This window comes from Mesoplodon densirostris, chromosome 9 (assembly GCF_025265405.1).
Source record: "Mesoplodon densirostris isolate mMesDen1 chromosome 9, mMesDen1 primary haplotype, whole genome shotgun sequence".
Classification (NCBI taxonomy): Eukaryota; Metazoa; Chordata; class Mammalia; order Artiodactyla; family Ziphiidae; genus Mesoplodon; species Mesoplodon densirostris.
In genome coordinates, this window is record NC_082669.1 from 7805820 (window position 1) to 7826437 (window position 20618).

A 20618-nucleotide genomic window follows, 5' to 3' on the forward strand; every position below is an offset into this window, starting at 1 on the left:
ACGTTTACCGAGTAGAGTATAGATAATACTTATATACAGTTCTTTTTGTCATTAGCCTTACAATTCTGTGTCAAAATACTATTTCCAAGTTTATGAAGGTCCAAATTTAGGATCACTCCTGTTTTCCCCCATCCACTTAAATGTAGTTATGTCATTTGTTTGTAATACAGATTCACTTGTTACCTTCTGAATTCCATCCTGGATTTTCCCACCATCCTGGTATATATTTCTCTCTCTTTCTCTAGTTTTTACTTTGCATTCAGTACAGTTTGTTCTCCAGGGTGTACATACAGTTCTATGGGTTTGACAAATACAGTCATGTGGCCAGCACCACAGAACCATATAGAACTGTTCCATCACCCTAATGTTTGTTTACAGGCTGTCTTCAACTCTGTCCCCCTCCCCCAAATCCTGGTAGCCACTGATCTACTCCCACCCTTGTAGTTTTGCCTTTTCTAGAATGTCATATAAAAGGAATAATGCAATATGAGATCCTTTGGATCCGGCTGCTTTCATTGAGCAAAACGCTTTTAAGATTCGTCCATATTGTTGCGTGTTGCATTTGTTCTTTTTCATTGCTGAACAGTATTCCATTGTGTAGCTCTATTCTAGTATCTTTATCCAATACATGCTTTTCCATTCACCTGTTGAAAGCAATCTTGGTTGATTCTAGGTTTTGAAGATTATGATTAGAACTGTTATGAGCATTCACTTATAGGTTTTTCTTGCTAATGGGAACAGCATTTACTAGAGGAAGGCTCCGAGGTGAGTGGATCCCTCAGGAGTTCTGAGATGTGGCAGAACTGACTAGGACTTACAGCTTTTAGTTCAGTAGATGATTCATCATTAAAACAATAAATGCAATGGATGCATAGAAACTGGGTGAGCTAGTTGCTATTTTACCACATGACATGTAAATAGAAAGATACTAATAAAGTTTTTCTTTTCTTTTTTTTTGTTTTTGGCTGTGACACGTGGCTCATGGAATCTTAGTTCCTCAACCGGAGATTGAACCTGGGCCCATGGCAGTGAAATGGCCTAACCTAACCACTATGGCAGTGGTTAGGTCGAGTCCTAACCACTGGACTGCCATGGAATTCTCACTAATAAAGTTTTTTTATTAGCACTCACGTAATAGTAAGAGTTAGCACCAGCAATTTACATCTTTATTCATTTAAAAGATATTTGAATTGGATTATCAACTATTTCAGCTTGCTGTGTTTATAAGGAACTTATATTTTGAATGTTTTAATCTTTGATTTAAATTATTACCATTCAGTTTATACATTGGAATCTATTATTTTCATTGGGGTGTTTTATACCTTTGGTTAAATCATCTTTTAAATAATCTTTATCAAAACTTTACATACTGTTTTTAGAATATGGCTCAATAAAATCAGTTTGCTGACACGACTCAATATTTCTCTCAATACTGTCATTACTTGCAATTCCAGATTCAGCATTTAAACTTGATTATGATTTTGCATATTTCTACTTCCCTATACTTTTTTATTCTAATAATTTTTAAAAAATCCTTCTTTTTTTAACATCTTTATTGGAGTATAATTGCTTTACAGTGGTGTGTTAGTTTCTGCTGTATAACAAAGTGAATCAGCTATACGTATACATATATCCCCATATCCCCTCCCTCTTGCCTCTCCCTCCCACCCTCCCTATCCCACCCCTCTAGGTGGTCACAAAGCACCGAGCTGATCTCCCTGTACTATGCAGCTGCTTCCCACTAGCTATCTCTTTTACATTTGGTAGTGTATATATGTCCATGCCACTCTCTCACTTTGTCCCAGCTTACCCTTCCCCCTCCCTCTGTCCTCAAGTCCATTCTCTACGTCTGCTGCCCCTAGGTTCCTTAGAACCATTTTTTTTAGATTCCATATATATGTGTTAGCATACGGTATTTGTTTTTCTCTTTCTGACTTACTTCACTCTGTATGAGAGATTCTAGGTCCATCCACCTCACAACAAATAACTCAATTTCGTTTCTTTTTATGGCTGAGTAATATTCCATTGTATATATGTGCCACATCTTCTTTATCCATTCATCTGTTAATGGACACTTAGGTTGCTTCCATGGTCCTGGCTATTGTAAATAGTGCTGCAATGAACATTGTGGTACATGACTCTTTTTGAATTACGGTTTTCTCAGAGTATATGCCCAGTAGTGGGATTGCTGGGTAGTATGGTAGTTGTATTTTTAGTTTTTAAAGGAACCTCCATACTGTTCTCCAGAGTGGCTGTGTCAATTTACATTCCCACCAACAGTGCAAGAGGGTTCCTTTTACTCCACACCATCTCCAGCATTTATTGTTTGTAGATTTTTTTGATGATGGCCATTCTGACTGGTGTGAGGTGATACATCATTGTAGTTTTGATTTGCATTTCTCTAATGATTAGTGATGAGCATCCTTTCATGTGTTTGTTGGCAATCTGTATATCTTCTTTGTAGAAATGTCTATTGAGGTTTTCTGCCCATTTTTGGATTGAGTTCTTTGTTCTTTTGTTATTGAGCTTCATGAGCTGCTTGTATATTTTGGAGATTAATCCTTTGTCAGTTGCTTCATTTGCAAATATTTTCTCCCATTCTGAGGGTTGTCATTTCGTCTTCTTTATGGTTTCTTTTGCTGTGCAAAAGCTTTGAAGTTTCATTAGGTCCCATTTGTTTGTTTCAATTTCCCGTACTCTAGGAGGTGAGTCCAAAAGGATCTTGCTGTGATTTATGTCATGGAGTGTTCTGCCTATGTTTTCTTCTAAGGGTTTTATAGTGTCTGGCCTTACATTAATGTCGTTAATCCATTTTGAATTCATTTTTCTTTATGGTGTTAGGGAGTGTTCTGATTTCATTCTTTTACATGTAGCTGTCCAGTATTGCCAGCACCACTTATGGAAGAGGCTGCCTTTTCTCCATTGTATATTCTTGCCTCCTTTATCAAAGACAAGGTGATCATATGTGCATGGGTTTATCTCTGGGCTTTCTATCCTGTTCCATTGATCTATCTTTCTGTTTTTGTGCCAGTATCACACTGTCTTGATGACTGTAGCTTTGTAGTATAGTCTGAAGTCGGGGAGCCTGATTCCTCCAGCTCCATTTTTCTTTCTCAAGATTGCTTTGGCTATTCAGGGTCTTTCGTGTTTCCCTACAAATTGTGAACTTTTTTGTTCTAGTTCTGTGAAAAATGCCATTGGTAGTTTTTTTTTTTTTTTTTGCGGTATGCGGGCCTCTCACTGTTGTGGCCTCCCCCGTTGCGGAGCACAGGCTCCGGACGCGCAGGCTCCGGACGCGCAGGCTCAGCGGCCATGGCTCACGGGCCCAGCCGCTCCGCGGCATATGGGATCCTCCCAGACCGGGGCACGAACCCGTATCCCCTGCATCGGCAGGCGGACTCTCAACCACTTGCGCCACCAGGGAGGCCCCCATTGGTAGTTTGATAAGGATTACATTGAATCTGTAAATTGTTTTGGGTAGTAGAGTCATTTTCACAATGTTGATTCTTCCAATCCAAGAACATGCTATATCTTTCCATCTGTTTGTATCATCTTTAATTTCTTTCATTAGTGTCTTATAGTTTTCTGCATAGAGGTCTTTTTTTCTCCTTAGGTAGGTTTATTCCTAGGTATTTTTGTTGCAATGGTAAATGGGAGTGTTTCCTTAATTTCTCTTTCAGATTTTTCATTAATGTATAGGAATGCAAGAGATTTCTGTGCATTAATTTTGTATCCTACTACTTTACCAAATTCATTGATTAGCTCTAGTAGTTTTCTGGTAGCATCTTTAGGATTCTGTACATATAGTAACACGTCATCTGCAAACAGTGACAATTTTCTTCTAGTTTCCCAACTTGGATTCCATTTATTTCTTTTTCTTCTCTGATTGCTGTGGCTAAAACTTCCAAAACTAAGTTGAATAATAGCAGTGAGAATGTACAACCTTGTCTTGTTCCTGATCTTCGTGGAAATGGTTTCAGTTGTTCACCACTGAGAGCAATGTTGGCTGTGGGTTTGTCATATATGGCCTTTATTATGTTGAGGTAAGTTCCCTCTGTGCCTACTTTCTGGAAGGTTTTATCATTAATGGGTGTTGAATTTTGTCAAAAGCTTTTTCTGCATCTGTTGAGATGATCATATGGTTTTTCTCCTTCAATTTGTTAATATGGTGTATCATATTAATTGATTTGTGTATATTGAAGAATCCTTGCATTCCTGGGATAAACTCCACTTGATCATGGTGTATGATCCTTTTAATGTGCTGTTGGATTCTGTTTGCTAGTATTTTGTTGAGGACATTTGCATTTATGTTCATCAGTATTACTGGCCTGTAGTTTTCTTTTTTTGTGACATCTTTTTCTAGTTTTGGTATCAGGGTGATGGTGGCCTCGTAGAATGAGCTTGGGAGTGTTCCTCCCTCTGCTATATTTGGGAAGAGTTTGAGAAGGATAGGTGTTAGATCTTCTCTAAATGTTTGATAGAATTCACCTGTGAAGCCATCTGGTCTTGGGCTTTTGTTTGTTGGAAGATTTTAAATCACAGCCTCAATTACAGTGCTTGTGATTGGTCAGTTCATATTTTCTATTTCTTCCTGGTTCAGTCTTAGAAGGTTGTGTTTCTCTAAGAATTTGCTCGTTTCTTCCAGGTTGTCCATTTTATTGACAGAGTTGCTTGTAGTAATCTCTCATGATCCCTGTACTTCTGCAGTGTCAGTTGTTACTTCTCCTTTTTCATTTCTAATTCTATTGATTTGAGTCTTCTCTCTTTTTTTCTTGATAAGTCTGGCTAATGGTTTATCAATTTTGTTTATCTTCTCAAAGAACCACTTTTAGTTTTATTGATCTTTACTATTGTTTCACTCATTTGTTTTTCATATCTTTCTGATCTGATCTTTATGATTTCTTTCCTACTGTTAACTTTGGGTTTTTGTTTTTGTTTTTTTTTTTCTTTCTCTAGTTGCTTTAGGTGTAAGGTTAGGTTGTTTATTTGAGATGCGTCTTGTTTCTTGAGGGAGCATTTTATTGCTATAAACTTCCCTCTTAGAGCTGCTTTTTGCTGCATCCCATAGGTTTTGGGTTGCTGTGTTCTGATTGTCAGCTGTTTCTATGTAGTTTTTTATTTCCTCTTTGATTTCCTTAGTGATCTCTTGGTTATTCAGTAGCATATTGTTTAGCTCCCCATGTGTTTGTATTTTTTAGTTTTTTTCTGTAATTGATATCTAGTCTCATAGTGTTGTGGTAAGAAAAGATACCTGATAAATATTCATTTTCTTAAATTTACCAAGGCTTGATTTGTGACCCAAGATATGATCTATCCTTCAGAATGCTCCATGAGCATTTGAGAATAAAGTGTATTCTGTTGATTTTGGATGGAATGTCCTATAAATATTACTTAAGTCCATCTTGTTTAATGTGTCATTTAAAGCTTGTGTTTCCTTATTTATTTTCATTTTGGAGGATCTGTCCAGTGGTGAAAGTAGGGTGTTAAAGTCCCCTACTATTATTGTGTTACTGTTGATTTCCCCTTTTACAGCTGTTAGCATTTGGCTTATGTATTGAGGTTCTCCTATGTTGGGTGCATAAATATTTACAATTGTTATATCTTCTTCTTGGATTGATTGCTTGATCATTATGTAGTGTCCTTCTTTGTCTCTTCTAATAGTCTTTATTTTAAAGTCTATTTTGTCTGATATAAGTATTGCTACTCCAGATTTCTTTTGATTTCCATGTGCATGGAATATTTTTTTCCATCCCCTCACTTTCGGTCTGTATGCATCCCTAGGTCTGAAGTGGGTCTCTTGTAGACAGCATATATATGGGTCTTGTTTTTGTATCCATTCAGCCAGTCTTTGTCTTTTATTTGGAGCATTTAATCCATTTACATTTAAGGTAATTATTGATATGTATGTTCCTTTTACCATTTTTTTTTATTGTTTTGGGTTTGTTTTTGTAGGACTTTTCCTTCTCTTGTGTTTCCTGCCTAGAGAAGTTCCCTTAGCATTTGTTGTAAATCAGGTTTGGTGGTGTTGAATTCTCTTTACTGTAAAGAGAACTGTCTTTAAAGGTTTTAATTTCTCTGTCAAATCTGAATGAGATCCTTGCTGGGTAATCTTGGTTGTAGGTTTTCCCCTTTCATCACTTTAAATATGTCCTGCCACTCCCTTCTGGCTTGCAGAGTTTCTGCTGAAAGATCAGCTGTTAACCTTATGGTGATTCCCTTGTATGTTATTTGCTGTTTTTCCCTTGCTGCTTTTAATATTTTTTCTGTGTATTTACTTTTTGATAGTTTGATTAATATGTGTTTTGGCATGTTTCTCTTTGGATTTATCCTGTATGGGACTCTCTGTGCTTACTGGACTTGATAGACTATTTCTTTTCCCATATTAGGGAAGCTTTCAACTACAATTCCTTCAAATATTTTCTCAGTGTATTTCTTTTTCTCTTGTTCTTCTGGGACCCTATAATTGGAATGTTGGTGTGTTTAATGTTGTCCCAGAGGTCTCTGAGACTGTCCTCAATTATTTTCATTCTTTTTTCTTTATTCTGCTCTGAGGTAGTTATTTCCACCATTTTATTTTCCAGGTCACTTATCAGTTCTTCTACCTCAGTTATTTTGCTATTGATTCCTTCTAGAGAATTTTTAATTTCATTTATTGTGTTGTTCATAATTATTTGTTTGCTCTTTGGTTCTTCTAGGTCCTTGTTAAACGTTTCTTGTATTTTCTCCATTCTATTTCCAGGATTTTGGAACATCTTTACTATCATCACTCTGAATTCTTTTTCAGGTAGATTACCTATTTCCTCTTCATTTGTTTGGTCTGGTGGGTTTTTACTTGGCTCCTTTATCTGCTGTGTGGTTCTCTGCCTTCTCATTTGGCTTAACTTACTGTGGTTGGGGTCTCCTTTTTGCAGGCTGCAGGCTCGTAGTTCCCGTTGTTTTTGGTGTCCACCCCCAGTGGGTGAGGTTGGTTCAGTGGGTTGTGTAGGCTTCATGGTGGAGGGGACTGGTGCCTGTGTTCTTGTGGATGAGGCTGGATCTTGTCTTTCTGGTGGGCAGAACTGTGTCCGGTAGTGTGTTTTGGGGTGTTTGTGAATTTATTATGATATTAGGCAGCCTCTATGCTAATGGGTGGGGTTGTGTTCCTATCTTGCTACTTGTTTGGCATGGGGTGTCCAGCACTGGAGCTTGCTGGTGATTGAGTGGAACTGGTTCTTAGCATTGAGATGGAGGTCTCTGGGAGAGCTCTCACTGATTGATATTACATGGGGCTGGGAGGGCTCTGGTTGTCCAATGTCCTGAACTTGGCTCTCCCACCTCAGAGGCTCAGGTCTGATAGCCAGCCAGATCACCAAGACCCTGTCAGCCACACGGCTCAGAAGAAAAGGGAGAAAAAAAAAGAGAGAAAGAAAAAATAATAAAATAATTAAAATAAAATATTAAAAAGTATTAAAGAAATAATAAAAAAATTGAAAAGTAATTAAATAAATGAAGAGAGCAACCAAACCAATAAAAAAATCCACGAATGATAACAAGCGCTAAGAACTATACTGAGATAAACATAAAAGTCAGAAACAAAAGAGTCGAAGACAGCAAACCCCAAGTCTACATTTGCTCCCAAAGTCGACCACCTCAATTTTGGGATGATTCATTGTCTATTCAGGTATTCCACAGATGCAGCATAACTTAAGTTGATAGTGGAGATTTAATCCGCTGCTCCTGAGGCTGCTGGGAGAGATTTCCCTTTCCCTTCTTTGTTCGCACAGCTCTTGGGGTTCAGCTTTGGATTTGGCCCCTCCTCTGCATGTAGGTTGCCCTCTGGAATCTTTTCTTTGCCCAGACAGGAGGGGGTTAAAGGAGCGGCTGATTAGGAGGCTCTGGCTCACTCAGGCCAGGGGGAGGGAGGGGTGTGGATGTGGGGTGAGCCTGTGGTGGCAGAGGCCAGCATGACGTTGCAACAGCCTGAGGCATGCCGTGTGTTCTTCTGGGAAAGTTGTCCCTGGATTATGGGACCCGGCAGTGGTGGGCTGCACAGGCTCCCGGGAGGGGAGGTGTGGACAGTGACCTGTGGTCTCACACAGGCTTCTTGGTGGCTGCAGCAGCGGCCTTAGCGTTTCATGTCCGTCTCTGGTGTCTGCACTGATAGCCGTGGCTTGTGCCTGTCTCTGGAGCTTGTTTAGGCAGTGCTCTGAATCCCCTCTCCTCATGCACCCTGAAAAAATGGTCTTTTGACTCTTAGGCAGTTCCAGACTTTTCCCCAGACTCCCTCCCGGCCAACTGTGGTGCACTAGGCCTTTCAGGCTGTGTTCACTCAGCCAAGCCCAGTCCTCTCCCCGGGGTCTGACTTCTGAAGTCCGAGCTTCAGCTCCCAGCCCCGCCCACCCCAGCGGCCGAGCAGACAAGCCTCTTGGGCTGGTGAGTGCTTGTCAGCACCGATCCTCTGTGCAGGAATCTCTCCACTTTGCCCTCTGCACTCCTGTTGCTGTGCTCTCCTCCATGGCTCCAAAGCTTCTCCCTGCCACCCACCCTCTGTCTCTACCAATGAAGGATCTTCCTACTGTGTGGAAGCTTTTCCTCCTTCACAGCTCCCTACCAGTGGTGCAGGTCCCGTCCCATCCCTATTCTTTTGTCTCTGTTTTTTCTTTTTTCTTTTGTCCTATCCAGGTACGTGGGTAGGGCAAAAGAAAAAGGGTACGTGGGGAGTTTCTTGCCTTTTGGGAGGTCTGAGGTCTTCTGCCAGCGTTCAGTAGGTGTTCTGTACGAGTTGTTCCATGTGTAGATGTATTTTTGATGTATTTGTGGGGAGGAAGTCTTACTCCTCATCTTGAAGGTCCTCCAAAAAATCCTTCTTTAAAGGGCAATTTATGCTGGTTTTATTGAAGTGCTACATACAGTTGTTAAAGATTTGAAAAATGTCACCTTTGATATTATTTTTCCATAACTGAAATTTATTAATAACTTACTAATTTTGCTGACTAAGGCCTAAAATCTCCCATACTTTGCTTTACAATTAATGATGGATTAGGTAAATATAAAATTAAATGTACAAGATTAAAAACCCTCCCATTGAAGTGATGATCAAATTGACCATCATCAAACCAGAACATCATATGAAACTCCAGGAAACAAAAGATGGGATTATCTCACTGTGGACGCATGCATTCTTCTTATGCATTATCTGTCTGTCTCACACTATTCTTCATAACTGGCCACAGTATTTGTTGCAAAATACACATATCTGTTTAAAGTTCCATGTGATTCATTCTTATGTTTTCTGTTCTATTTAATTTTCACAAAATGCTGGTTGTGACTCTCCACTAATGGGTTGCAGGCTACAAATCACTCATTAGTCTGCTCAGCAGTCTACTCACTAAACTGGGACAGAAAAAAACTGCCGAGTCATGCTGAGAAATGAGTCCCTGGCTCAGATCATAAGTGAGAATTGACTTCAAATGTTTTAAAGAGATAAATATGAAAAGCAAAACTTTAATTATTTTTAGGAAAAAAAGTAAATGAAGGATAATATCCTTTTTACTTCTGGATAGGGAAAGATCTATTAAAAATTCCACAAATATAACAAGGTATGGAGGTAAATATTGATGAATTCAGTTATATTAAAATTCTGAACTTCAGTTCAGCAAAGGGCACTATAAAATAGAAAAGTCACAGCCTAGAAGGAGATATGCATATTACCAATAAAGGATTTTAATCCAGAATAATAGACTTAAAATTTTCTATAATCAATCAGTAAAAGACAAAATATATGAACAAGTAAGTTATACATGTGAACATGCAGTAAGTTACAACTTACAAAAAAAATTGTTATTAGTAACCAGGTAAATGTTAAAATTATAATGAAGTACAATTTCATGCTTCTAAAATTAGAATTTTTCTAATTTAAAAATTCCAAATGCTGGCCACAAAGTGCAGTAGTGGGAATTCAAGCATTGCTGATGGTTGGTCCATTGGTAAAACTCATTTGGAGAATTACGTAGCAATATTTAGAACACAAAGAAGTTTACACCTCTTGATGTAGCAATTGTAGATGTAAGGATGTCTATATAAAACCCAGAAATAGCTTTATACTTTATAAAGATATGGGGACACTGTTTCCAACTCCAACAGAAATCAGACAAAAAATTAAGTTATGAGAACGGATGAATAAATTGTGGTATAACGATTCAATGGAACTCTATGCGTCACAGAAAATGAACACCTAGAGATGCCAGCATGAGTCTCACAAACACAGTACTGAACAAAAATGTTAAGTTGTATGAATATACGTTTGATACCACTTATAAACATGGAACACTTATTTACCACTTGTAAACATGGAGTACAATTCCACATCTTGGTTAAGAATAACACATATGCTTTAAGGGTGTATGAAAATGTGAAACTTCACAGCCGGAATAATGGCAATCCCTTAGGAAGACACATGTGCTTAGAGAGAAGTATGTAGGGGCTTCTGTGGTGTTAGTAATGGTTTGTTTTTATAGTTGGGAAGTAGACACGCAGATTATATCATATTTTTATTTTACATTTTTATATAGGAATTATTCAAAAATAAATTAAAAAAATAAAAACAGAGATGATGGTTGTATTGTGGGTCAAAAGAAGAAAAAAGAGACAAAATAGTGACATTTTCAAAGACAGAAACACCAAGTTTTTTAGACTAAATGCACAAAATTACCTACGTGGAAAAATTAGTAATAAATCATTGTTTCTAGCATTAATAGAACTCAAAATAACTATATGATACAAAAGTTGATAGAAAATAATTCATAATCCCTTGAAGTCCATGCATTTTACAACATTATAATTCTTCATATCAAGTGACATATAAAACACTCTTTATTTTTAAATGGTTGTGGTATATTTGATAGTCTAAATTTTAAGAAGGGTTAAGAGAAAACAAGAGAAAGCTGGCAACACTGAGTGACTGAACTGGGATTTGTGCTCTCTTTCCAGCCACAGGGACGAAGTCCTGGGGCCTCTGGGATGTTTTCCGGAGGACATGCCCCTCACCCATGGGCTAGAGCCTCTGATTCTTATGATAAATATGTGACAGCAAAAGGTCTACTAATGAGAACATTAGGAGATAAAACTTACAAGTTGACTGGTTTGACTGGTGCCAAGAAAGATCTTGTCTGAAATCTGTCCCATAGTCCACCAACCATCTAAAATCACCATCAAAATGAATGACAAGCATTTAACCAAGTTACTGTAATTTCTAGTATTTAAGTTCCAATTACTGTAATCTCTAGTATATATGTTCTAAGTTACTGTAATTTCTAGTATACAAGCTTCAGTCCTCTCGTATCACAGGCCAGAGCCCCAGTCACCCAATGGAAAGCACTCCCCGAGCACCCTTATTCACTCTGGGGGTTGCTCCAGAGCCACACCTGGTCTCTGCTCTGCTCGCAGACCCTCAGGGTCAGTTTGTTTTCTCACAGCTGGAATCTGCCTCGTTAGCCACCTCCTTTGGGCTGAAGCCCTTGTGAAAGGTCTGGTTTGGATTTTCATCCCAAGACTGTGCTTTCTTGGCTCCCCCTTAGCCCATGCTCCACAGCCCCAGGCTAGTCTCCCCCACCCAGAGCCATCATCTTAGACCATCATCTCACCAGGAAGGACTTTGGATACAAGTATAATTCAACACTAAACAATATGTAATGAAAGACCAATTTTCACAAGGTATAAAAATATTTTAAAGGAGTTGAGAGATCCTTAAACATAGTTATAGGAATCCAGGCACATTTTTGGTCCTTTAATTGGTTTTAATTTCTGTGCACAAATCCTGTGCTGAGATTTTATATTAAAACTATACTTTTCCTCTCTAATTATCCTTCTTCTCTGTAAAAGCTGAAGTTTTTCAAGATACTGTGGGCTTCTTAACCTGTAGTTCACAAACCTCTTAGGAGTCCATGTTTAGAGCTGTATTTCAATATAATTGATTTCCTTTTTAGTTTTGTGTACTTTTATGTATTAAAAAACTTCATTATGAGAGGTGATCACTGACCTGAGTTATTGCTGGCAATCCTTCATATCTTTTCAGTGTAAAACACTGTGAGATAGGGTCAGCAGCTTTTTCCACTGTTGTTTCTTCTGGATCAAGTTTTGGTGGTAGCATCTCGTCCCAAGGAACTATTTCATAAGCCCTATGAAATTATTAAATAATGACATTTTATGAAAAATACATATTCAGTTCGCACAGTTCTTAACAATATCATATTCTATTGTAGGAAGAATTCTAAACTGCCCCCCAACATTCCTGCCCCTGGTGTACATACTGTATGTAGTCACCTCCCCTCAAGTGTGGGCAGAGCAAATGTATATGGTAGGGTATCACTCCTATGATAGTTTATATGGCAACTTTATATGGCAAAAAGAGATTGTGCACAGATAATTAAGGTCCCTAATCAGTTGAATTTGAGTTAATAATAAAAAAAAGGCAGATTATCCTAAGTGGTTCTGACCTAAACAGGTGACCCCTAAAAAGAAGCAAGAAAACAGCAGCAGACACACTTCAGTTATCCTTAAACACATCCTGTGAGTCCTAGAGCTGCGTTGAGCTGAATTCTGCCAACAATCCGAACGATCCTGGGAGACTGGGACTCAGCCGCTGCTGACATCTTGATTTCAGCCTGAGAAACCCTGAGCATTGAACTCAGCAGGGACTTGCCAGCACTTCTGTCTTATGCAAACGTGAGATACTAAATGGGCATGATGTACAGCTGCCATATTGTGGTAATCTGTTACACAGCAATAGAAAACTAATGCATACACTTATATACATCTTACACTTTACCAAAAAAAATTTCATTTGAGCTTTGCAGCAGGGCAAGAAGAACATTAATTTACAAATAAATAAGCTCTGGCTTAGAAAACTGAATTTGTTTGCTTAAGGTCACTCAGCCACTGATGGTTGAAGTTAGACCTCTGATCTTGATTACCTGCCACTGAGGAGTCAGTAACATTCACATGATGTTCACCCCCCTGCCCCTAAAGCACTTTCTTAGTTTGCCACCCGAGCACTAGGTCTCTGCATTTCCTCCCCCCAACACCCCATTGGTTCCCTCCTCTCAGTCCCTTTTGCTGGCATCCCCCCACCATTTTTCTCCTCTTTCTTGATGTACAGATGCCAGGACTCAAGCTCTGTTCTTCTCCTCTGGCTCATCCAGTGTTGGGGCTTGACATCCCTGCCCATAAGCCATGACACCCAGACTTGTTCCTCCAGCCCAGACCTCTCCCCCAGACTGCAGACCCACAGACCCCGTTGCCTACTTGACACATCCACTTGGATGTCTAATGAGCATCTTTATATTCAGCACATTTAAAACTGACCTCTGATCTTTCCCTCCAAACCTGCTCCACCTGCCTTCCTCTTGATAAGTGATGGCTTCAGTCTATCCAGCTGCAAAGCCCTAAACCTTGGAATCATTCTCCACGCCTCTTTCTTTCAGACTCACAATCTCCAGTCTGGAAACTGTGTTGACTCTGCTCTCAAAATGTATCCAGAGGCCAGCAACTGCTACAACTTCCTACCATGCTCCTCCCAAACGCCATTATCTCTGACCTAGCTGACAGCAGCAACCTTCTGCCTGGTCTCCCAGCTTCTCCCCTCACCCAGTCCACTTTGAACCCAGCAGCCACCATGACTACTTTGATACACAAGTCTGATCTGGCCACTTCACTGCTAACACCCTACTGTTTACAATCTCTTCAAGTGCCCAGCAAGATCTGGTTCCTGGGCACACCCTGACCTCTTCTTTTGCTACCCCTCTCTTACTGCACTGTAGACCCCTGGCCTTTGCTCTTCCTTGACACCTCAATCACACTTCTGACACAGGGCTTTTGCTCTATGTTCCCTTTGACTGGGAAGTAGTCAATCCAGATATCTGCACATCACCCACTTCCAAGTTCCTGCTCAAATCTCATCGCTCAGGGAGGCCTACCCAGACCTCCTAGTTATTATGGAAGCCTGTTACTCCACACAGGACACTCTTGATATTCTTATCCTGTTCTATTTTTTCTCTCCTTTTTTTTCATTGACTCATCACCTTCTAAGATATGATCTATTTACTTATTATGTTTGTGGCTTATTGTCCGTCTCCCTTTAGAGTGAGTGCGGGCATGGACACATAACAGATACTCTATATGATTTTTGACTGAGTAAAAAAGTTCTCCTTCAAACTTCTCTGCTCTCATTTTCTATGATGCTGGACATCTTTATCTCGTCCTCCCTCTCTGAGCCTTTCCTTTCTGTTTTGGTTTTATTTTTCTATTAAATATAGGTTTTCTTCCTTTAACTGTTTATTTTAGCAATCACTGTAAGTAAGTAAAGAATTGTGTCTGAGAGTCTTTGAATTCCTCACAGGATCCAGGATATTGTGGACACAAAGGAGTTGTGTTATTAAAGAAAAAAGAAATACATTTTTAAATCAAATTCTACTGGGGAAAAATGCTTACTTTTGTGTAGAGGACTTGTAAAATGAGTCTTTTGCATTATATTTCTTGTTTGATTGTAAAAGTGGTTCTCCATCATCCTAGAAGGGGTGAATAAGTTTAAAAAGATTAGATGTAAATGAAAATTGCTAATGTTTTATATTCACCATGCTTTCTTTTTCTCTCTTTCTGCATTTTTCTTCTTTCAAAGCACGTCTTGGATCCACCAGATTTAATGCTTTCCTACTTTCCTCTATTGTCTTGGAAATTTACATTGTGTGTGTGTGTGTGTGTGTGTGTGTATACTCCTACTAATTAAATTAAAATTTACAAATATATGTTATTCTACTCATTTCTGATTTTAGGCTTAATACTTTTTTTAAGATTGAAATGTATGTAATTAATTTTAGACCTTTCTTGTTTTCTAATATATATACAAAAGACTTTTTTTCTTCTTAGCAGAGTTTTAACTCCTTTATACAAAATTTGATATGTTTCATTTTCAAATTTATCATTCAGTTTAAAACATTTTCTAATTTCTCCTGTGATTTCTTCTTTGATCCATGGATTATTTAGAATTGTGGTGTTTAACTTAAAAATATTTGATGCTTTCCTAGACATCTTATAGTTATTTATTTTTAATTTAACTCTGTGGTGGTTTGAGAACATATATAGTACATTACAGTCACTGATTTTTGAATGCTAAACAAATCTTGCAATCCTGGAATAATCCCCACTTACTTGTGATGTATCATCCTTTTTATATATTACCAAATTCAATATAGTAAAATTTTGCTAAGGATTTTTTTGTCTTTTCATATCAGACTAATTTTTGTTGTAATATATTTTTCATATTTTGGTGACAGGCTTCTTTTGTCCTCAAATATATTATTGGGGTAAAATTATATTATTTCTTCCTTAAATATCTGATCTTGCCCATCAGTAAAACTATCTAGCCCTGGAGTTTTTTCTGTAGAAAGTGTTTTGATAATCAATTAAACTATTTAATAGATATAGGGCTACTCAGACTTTCTTATTATGTCAGTTTTGTTGTGTTTTCAAGGAATTTTCTCAGCTTAGCTAAGTTGTCAGATTGACTGGCATAAAGTTGTTTATCATATCCTTTATTAAAAAAATAAACTGTATTGAGGTATAATATACTGCAATGAACTAAATTCGATAAATGCACACAATTTGATGAGATATTATAGCTGTGTATACCCATGAAAACACAACAGACAAAATTCAGAGCATTTATATTTTGCAGAAGTATTTCTCATGCTCCTTTGCATCCATATCTCCCCCTGTTCCTAGGCCAGGGCAAAAAATGATCTGCTTTTTGTCACTCTATATTGGTTTGCATTTTTAGAGCTTTATGTAAATAGAATCAGTTGGTATGTAATAGTTTGTTTCTGGCTACTTTCATTCAGTATAATGATTTTGAGATTCATTCATGTGGTTGCATGTATCAGTAGATTTTTATTGCTGAATACTATTCCATTGTATGACTATGCCACAATTTGTTCATACTTTCCCATGCATGTGAACATTTGTTTCCACATTTTGGCAATTATGAATAAAGCTGCTTTGAATATTTATGTTCAAGTCATTGTGTGGACATACATTTAAATTTGTCTTGGGTAAATATCTAGGAGTAGAATGGCTGGGACACTTGATAGGTGTGTGTTTAACTTCTAAACAAAGTGTTGAAGAGCTTCCAAAGTATCTGTAATGTTTCACAATCCCACCAGCAGTGTGTGAGAGTTCCAGTGTTCTGGATCCTTGTCAACACCTGGAATTTTCAGTCTTTTAAGTTTTAGCCATTGTAGTTATATACAGTTTTTCACTAATGACTCAGCACATTGAACATCTTTTCATGTATTTTTAGCCATTCTTACTTTTTTTGTGAAGTGTCTGTTCAGATCTTTTGTTCACTTTTCACTTGGGTTGTTTGTCTTGTTATTGATTGATTTTAAGAGGTTTTTATACATTATAGATACAAATCCTTTGTCATATATGTGATTGTGAATATTTTCCCATTGTGTGGCTTGCTGTTTCATTTTCATAACAATGCATTTTGAAAATCTAAATATTTAAAAAAATTTACAATCTTAATTTTATATTGAGGCCTATTATCCATTTTAAGGTTATTTTTTTGTATATGTTAATATAGTAAAACTTGATTTTTTTCCCCATAGGATATCCAGGTGTTTTAGTAATATATTAAGACTTCCCTTTCTTCACTAAAATGCTTTGGCACATTAAAAAAATCAAATGGCAATATATTAGGTGGCTCCACTTCTGGACTCTCTTTTATGTTCCGTTAATCTGTATCTATAATTTTCCCTTTGGTACTGATTATTGTAATTTTATAGTAAGACTTGAAATGAGGTGGCATAAATCCTCCAAGTTTATTCTTCTTATTCAAAATTGTTTTAGCTATCTTAGGTTTCTGTTTTATATTGATTTTATAATCAGCTTGCCAATTTCTTCAAAAGTGCCTCTTAAGATTTTGATGGAGTTTGCACTGAAACTATCTATAGATCAACTGGGGAAGCATTAACATATTAACAATAATAAGTCTTTCAGTCCATAAATCTGGTTTGCTTTCCATTTATTTAGGTCTTCTTTAATTGATTTCATTCAGCAATGTACTCTAGTTGTCAGTGAAGAAAATGTTCATGTGCATGTGTTTCACTAAATTCTATGTTGATTTTGGCCCTATTGTAAACAGAATCTTTTGAAATTTCATTTTCCAATTGTTGCCTTCTGATATGCACAAATACAACTGGTTTTTGTATATTAGCAATAAACCTATACCTTTAATAAATTCAGCTATTACCTTTAGTAGTTGTTTTGAAGATTCCTGAGGATTTTCTATAAATATTATGTCATCTTTATGTAAAGATAGATTTGTTTCTTCCTTTCCAATATTTATGACTTCTATCTCTCTTCCTTACCCTGCTGCAATAGCCATTACCTCCACTGGATGGAAAATAAAAGTGGTAAGAGCAGGCATTTTTGTATTGTTCCTGATTTTAGAGAAAGAAAATTGTCTTTCATCATTACTTTAGCCTTAGTTTATCACAGATGCCTTAAATATCAGGTTGAGGAAGTCCCCTAATAAATCTAATTTGTTGAGAGTTTTTATTACAAATGAATATTGATTTTTCCCTTATTCCTAAGAATAGTCTTGGTTATTTGTGATTCTTTGGTTTCTGTATCCATTTTATAAAGAAATTTTCATTTTCCACAAATACACAGATAGTATATTGATTGAAATTGCATTGAAACTATAAATCAACTTAGAAAGGTCTAAAAAAATTTTAAATGTTGAGTCTTCCAATCCAGATAATAGTATATTTCTCTATATATTTCAGTATTTTAAAATGTCTCTCAATACACTTACTAGTTTTGCCACAGGTTTCTTGAATATATTTTGTTAGATTTATTACTCAATAGTTAATAATTTTGATGCAATTTTAAATGATAGCTTAAAATTTTTAAAAATGTTCTGCTTCTCACTGATATTTAGAATACAATTAATGATTTTATAATAATATTTATTTCTAGAAACCTTATTACACTCATTTTTTAATTTTAGTAAATTAACTGCAGATTTAATTGGATTTTTAACATGCATAATCATATTATCAAGAATAATAGATTTGTTTAACACTTTTTAAGTTTTATACTATTTTTATGTTTCTTTGATTTGGCTGGCTAGGAACTCCAATGTGTAGAGTTCAAATATTGTTTGATTTACCCTTTCATAGATATCTATTGTTAATTTGAGGATAATTTTCAGTTCTTTTCATCAAACTTTTTTATTTTTTTGCCTATGTTTAGATGAGTATATGACTTTTCTACTGTGATACAGTTAGTTATGTTCACCGATTTCCTAAAGTTAAGCAAATCTTACATTGCTGGGGTAGACTTAACTTTATCATGATGTAGTAACCACGTGCTATATTGCTAGACCCTAAACATGTGTGTGCATCTTCAGTCTTTACCTGATACCTTTCATTACTGATTTCTACCCTAATTCATTTGCAATCAGAGCATATTCTGTGTATAATTTCAATTCTTTTAATTTATTGATTTATGTCCCAGAATACAATTTACCTTGGTGAACCGTCTGTGTGAATTGAAAAGAATTCCTATTCTGCTGTTGTTGTGTGGACTATACCAAGTAGGTCAAGTCAGTCAATAATGTTTTTTTATATCTTCTTTTTTTTTTTTTTTTTTTGCGGTACACGGGCCTCTCACTGTTGTGGCCTCTCCCGTTGCGGAGCACAGACTCTGGATGTGCAGGCTCAGCGGCCATGGCTCACGGGCCCAGCCGCTCCGCGGCATGTGGGATCCTCCCGGACCAGGGCACGAACCCGTGTCCCCTGCATCGGCAGGCGGACTCTCAACCACTGCGCCACCAGGGAAGCCCCCTGTATCTTCTTTTTATATCTTCTTTATCTTCACTTTTATCTTCACTTTTTTTTTCTGTCTACCTTTTCTATCAGTTACTAAGAATGGAGTGTTTAAATCTCTGATAGTGATTGTGGATCTGCTTTTCAGTTCCATCAGTTTTTGCTTCATGTATTTGAGTTGCGTTATTAGGTCATTTTATAAATTGACTTTTAGCATCATGGAATATCTATCTGGTAAAATTTCTTGTTCTGAAATCTACTTCATTTGATTTTATTACAGATATTTCTGTTTTCTTTAACTCTTTTTTGTTCAGTATATATTTTCCCATCTTAAAATTTTATCTATTTCTATTTAACATGGTTTTCTTGTAGCCAGAATATATCTGGGTATTAATTTTTTTTAATCCAACATAAATATTGCTGACTTTAAATTTAATTATATATAGTTAGAGTCAATATAGCAATTGACATAATTTGGTTTAAATCTAGCTTTAAAATCTAGCTTTATTTACTATTTGTTTCACCTGCTCCTTTTCCTTTTGCATTACTTTGTTTTGGATTAGTTAAGGTAATATTTTCCCTCTTTACAATTAAATTTTATCTCTGCCTATTAGCTTTCTTTCTCTCTTTCCTTCCTTGCTTCCTTTCTCTCTCTCTCTCTCTTTCTTTCCTTTATCATGGTCACTCTAGGATTTACAATACACATCTTTAATTCTAGGGTTTACAGTATATTACACCATTTCACAAATGGTGTAAAAATTACAACAGCATATCCCCATTTTCATCCTGACATTCCCTGGATTACTGTTATACAGTTTACTCCTACATATGCTATAACTTCTAACTACTTGTAATGGTTGTTTCTTTAACAGTCAGTACACTTTAACTAAATTAAAAACAAAACATAGTATTTTATTTTTACCCACATATTTACCATTTCTGCTGATCTCAAATCCATTTCATTGTGGAAACTCCAATTTCCGTATACTTTAGTTTTTTCTATCTGAAGAACTTCCTTTACGTCTGCTAGCAATGAATTTTCTCAGCTTGGTTTTTCTGAAAATGTCCTTGTGTGTTTTGACTTTATTTTTGAAATGTGTTATTTCTGGTTAAAGTATTCACAGTTGATTTTTTAAAAATTTCAAATGTGTCTTCATTTTATTCTGGCTTGCACAGATTCTGACAAGAAACCTACTGTCATTCTTACATGTGTTCCTCTGTACATATTTTTTTTCTCTAACTATTTTAGGATTTTCTCTTTATCACTGTTTTTCCACAATGTGATTGATGTGCATGGTTTTATTTATCTTTACTCAGCTTGGCATTTGCTGAATTTTTGGGATCTGAAGATTTATAATTTTCTTCAGTTAGGAAAAATTTGGGCCATTATTTCCCCAAATATTTTTTTCCCACCTTCCTTTTTACCCTGGAATTCCAAATACATGTATGTTAGACTGCTTGACACTGTCCCACAGCTGACTGATGCTTTATTTGTTAATTTTCTCTCTGTATTTCATGTTCGAGTTTCTACTGCTATGTCTTTAATTTCACTGACCTTTTATTCTGCAGTGTCTACTCTGTTCTTGAAGCTATCCATTTATCTTTCATTTTAGACATGGTGTTTTTCTCTAGAAGTCCTTCTGAGTCTTGTTTGTATGGGCCATTTTCCACCTCATCATAGTTGTGGTCTCCTCTACATCCTGAATGTAGGGAACACATTTGTAATAGCTGCTTGAGCATATCCCTGTCTGC

The 20618-nt window shown here is 36.7% G+C and overlaps 1 protein-coding gene across 1 annotated transcript in view; it reads right to left on the reverse strand.

Moving 5' to 3' along the window:
- Window positions 1-20618, reverse strand: part of SPMIP7 (sperm microtubule inner protein 7) — a 57345-nt gene that overhangs the window by 17954 nt on the left and 18773 nt on the right. The window contains exons 4-6 of the mRNA XM_060108818.1: window positions 14467-14543; window positions 12017-12155; window positions 11110-11177 (exon numbers count right to left, since the gene is read on the reverse strand). Of these exons, the coding sequence (XP_059964801.1) occupies window positions 11110-11177; window positions 12017-12155; window positions 14467-14543 (284 nt within the window). The remainder of the gene's footprint in view (window positions 1-11109; window positions 11178-12016; window positions 12156-14466; window positions 14544-20618) is intronic.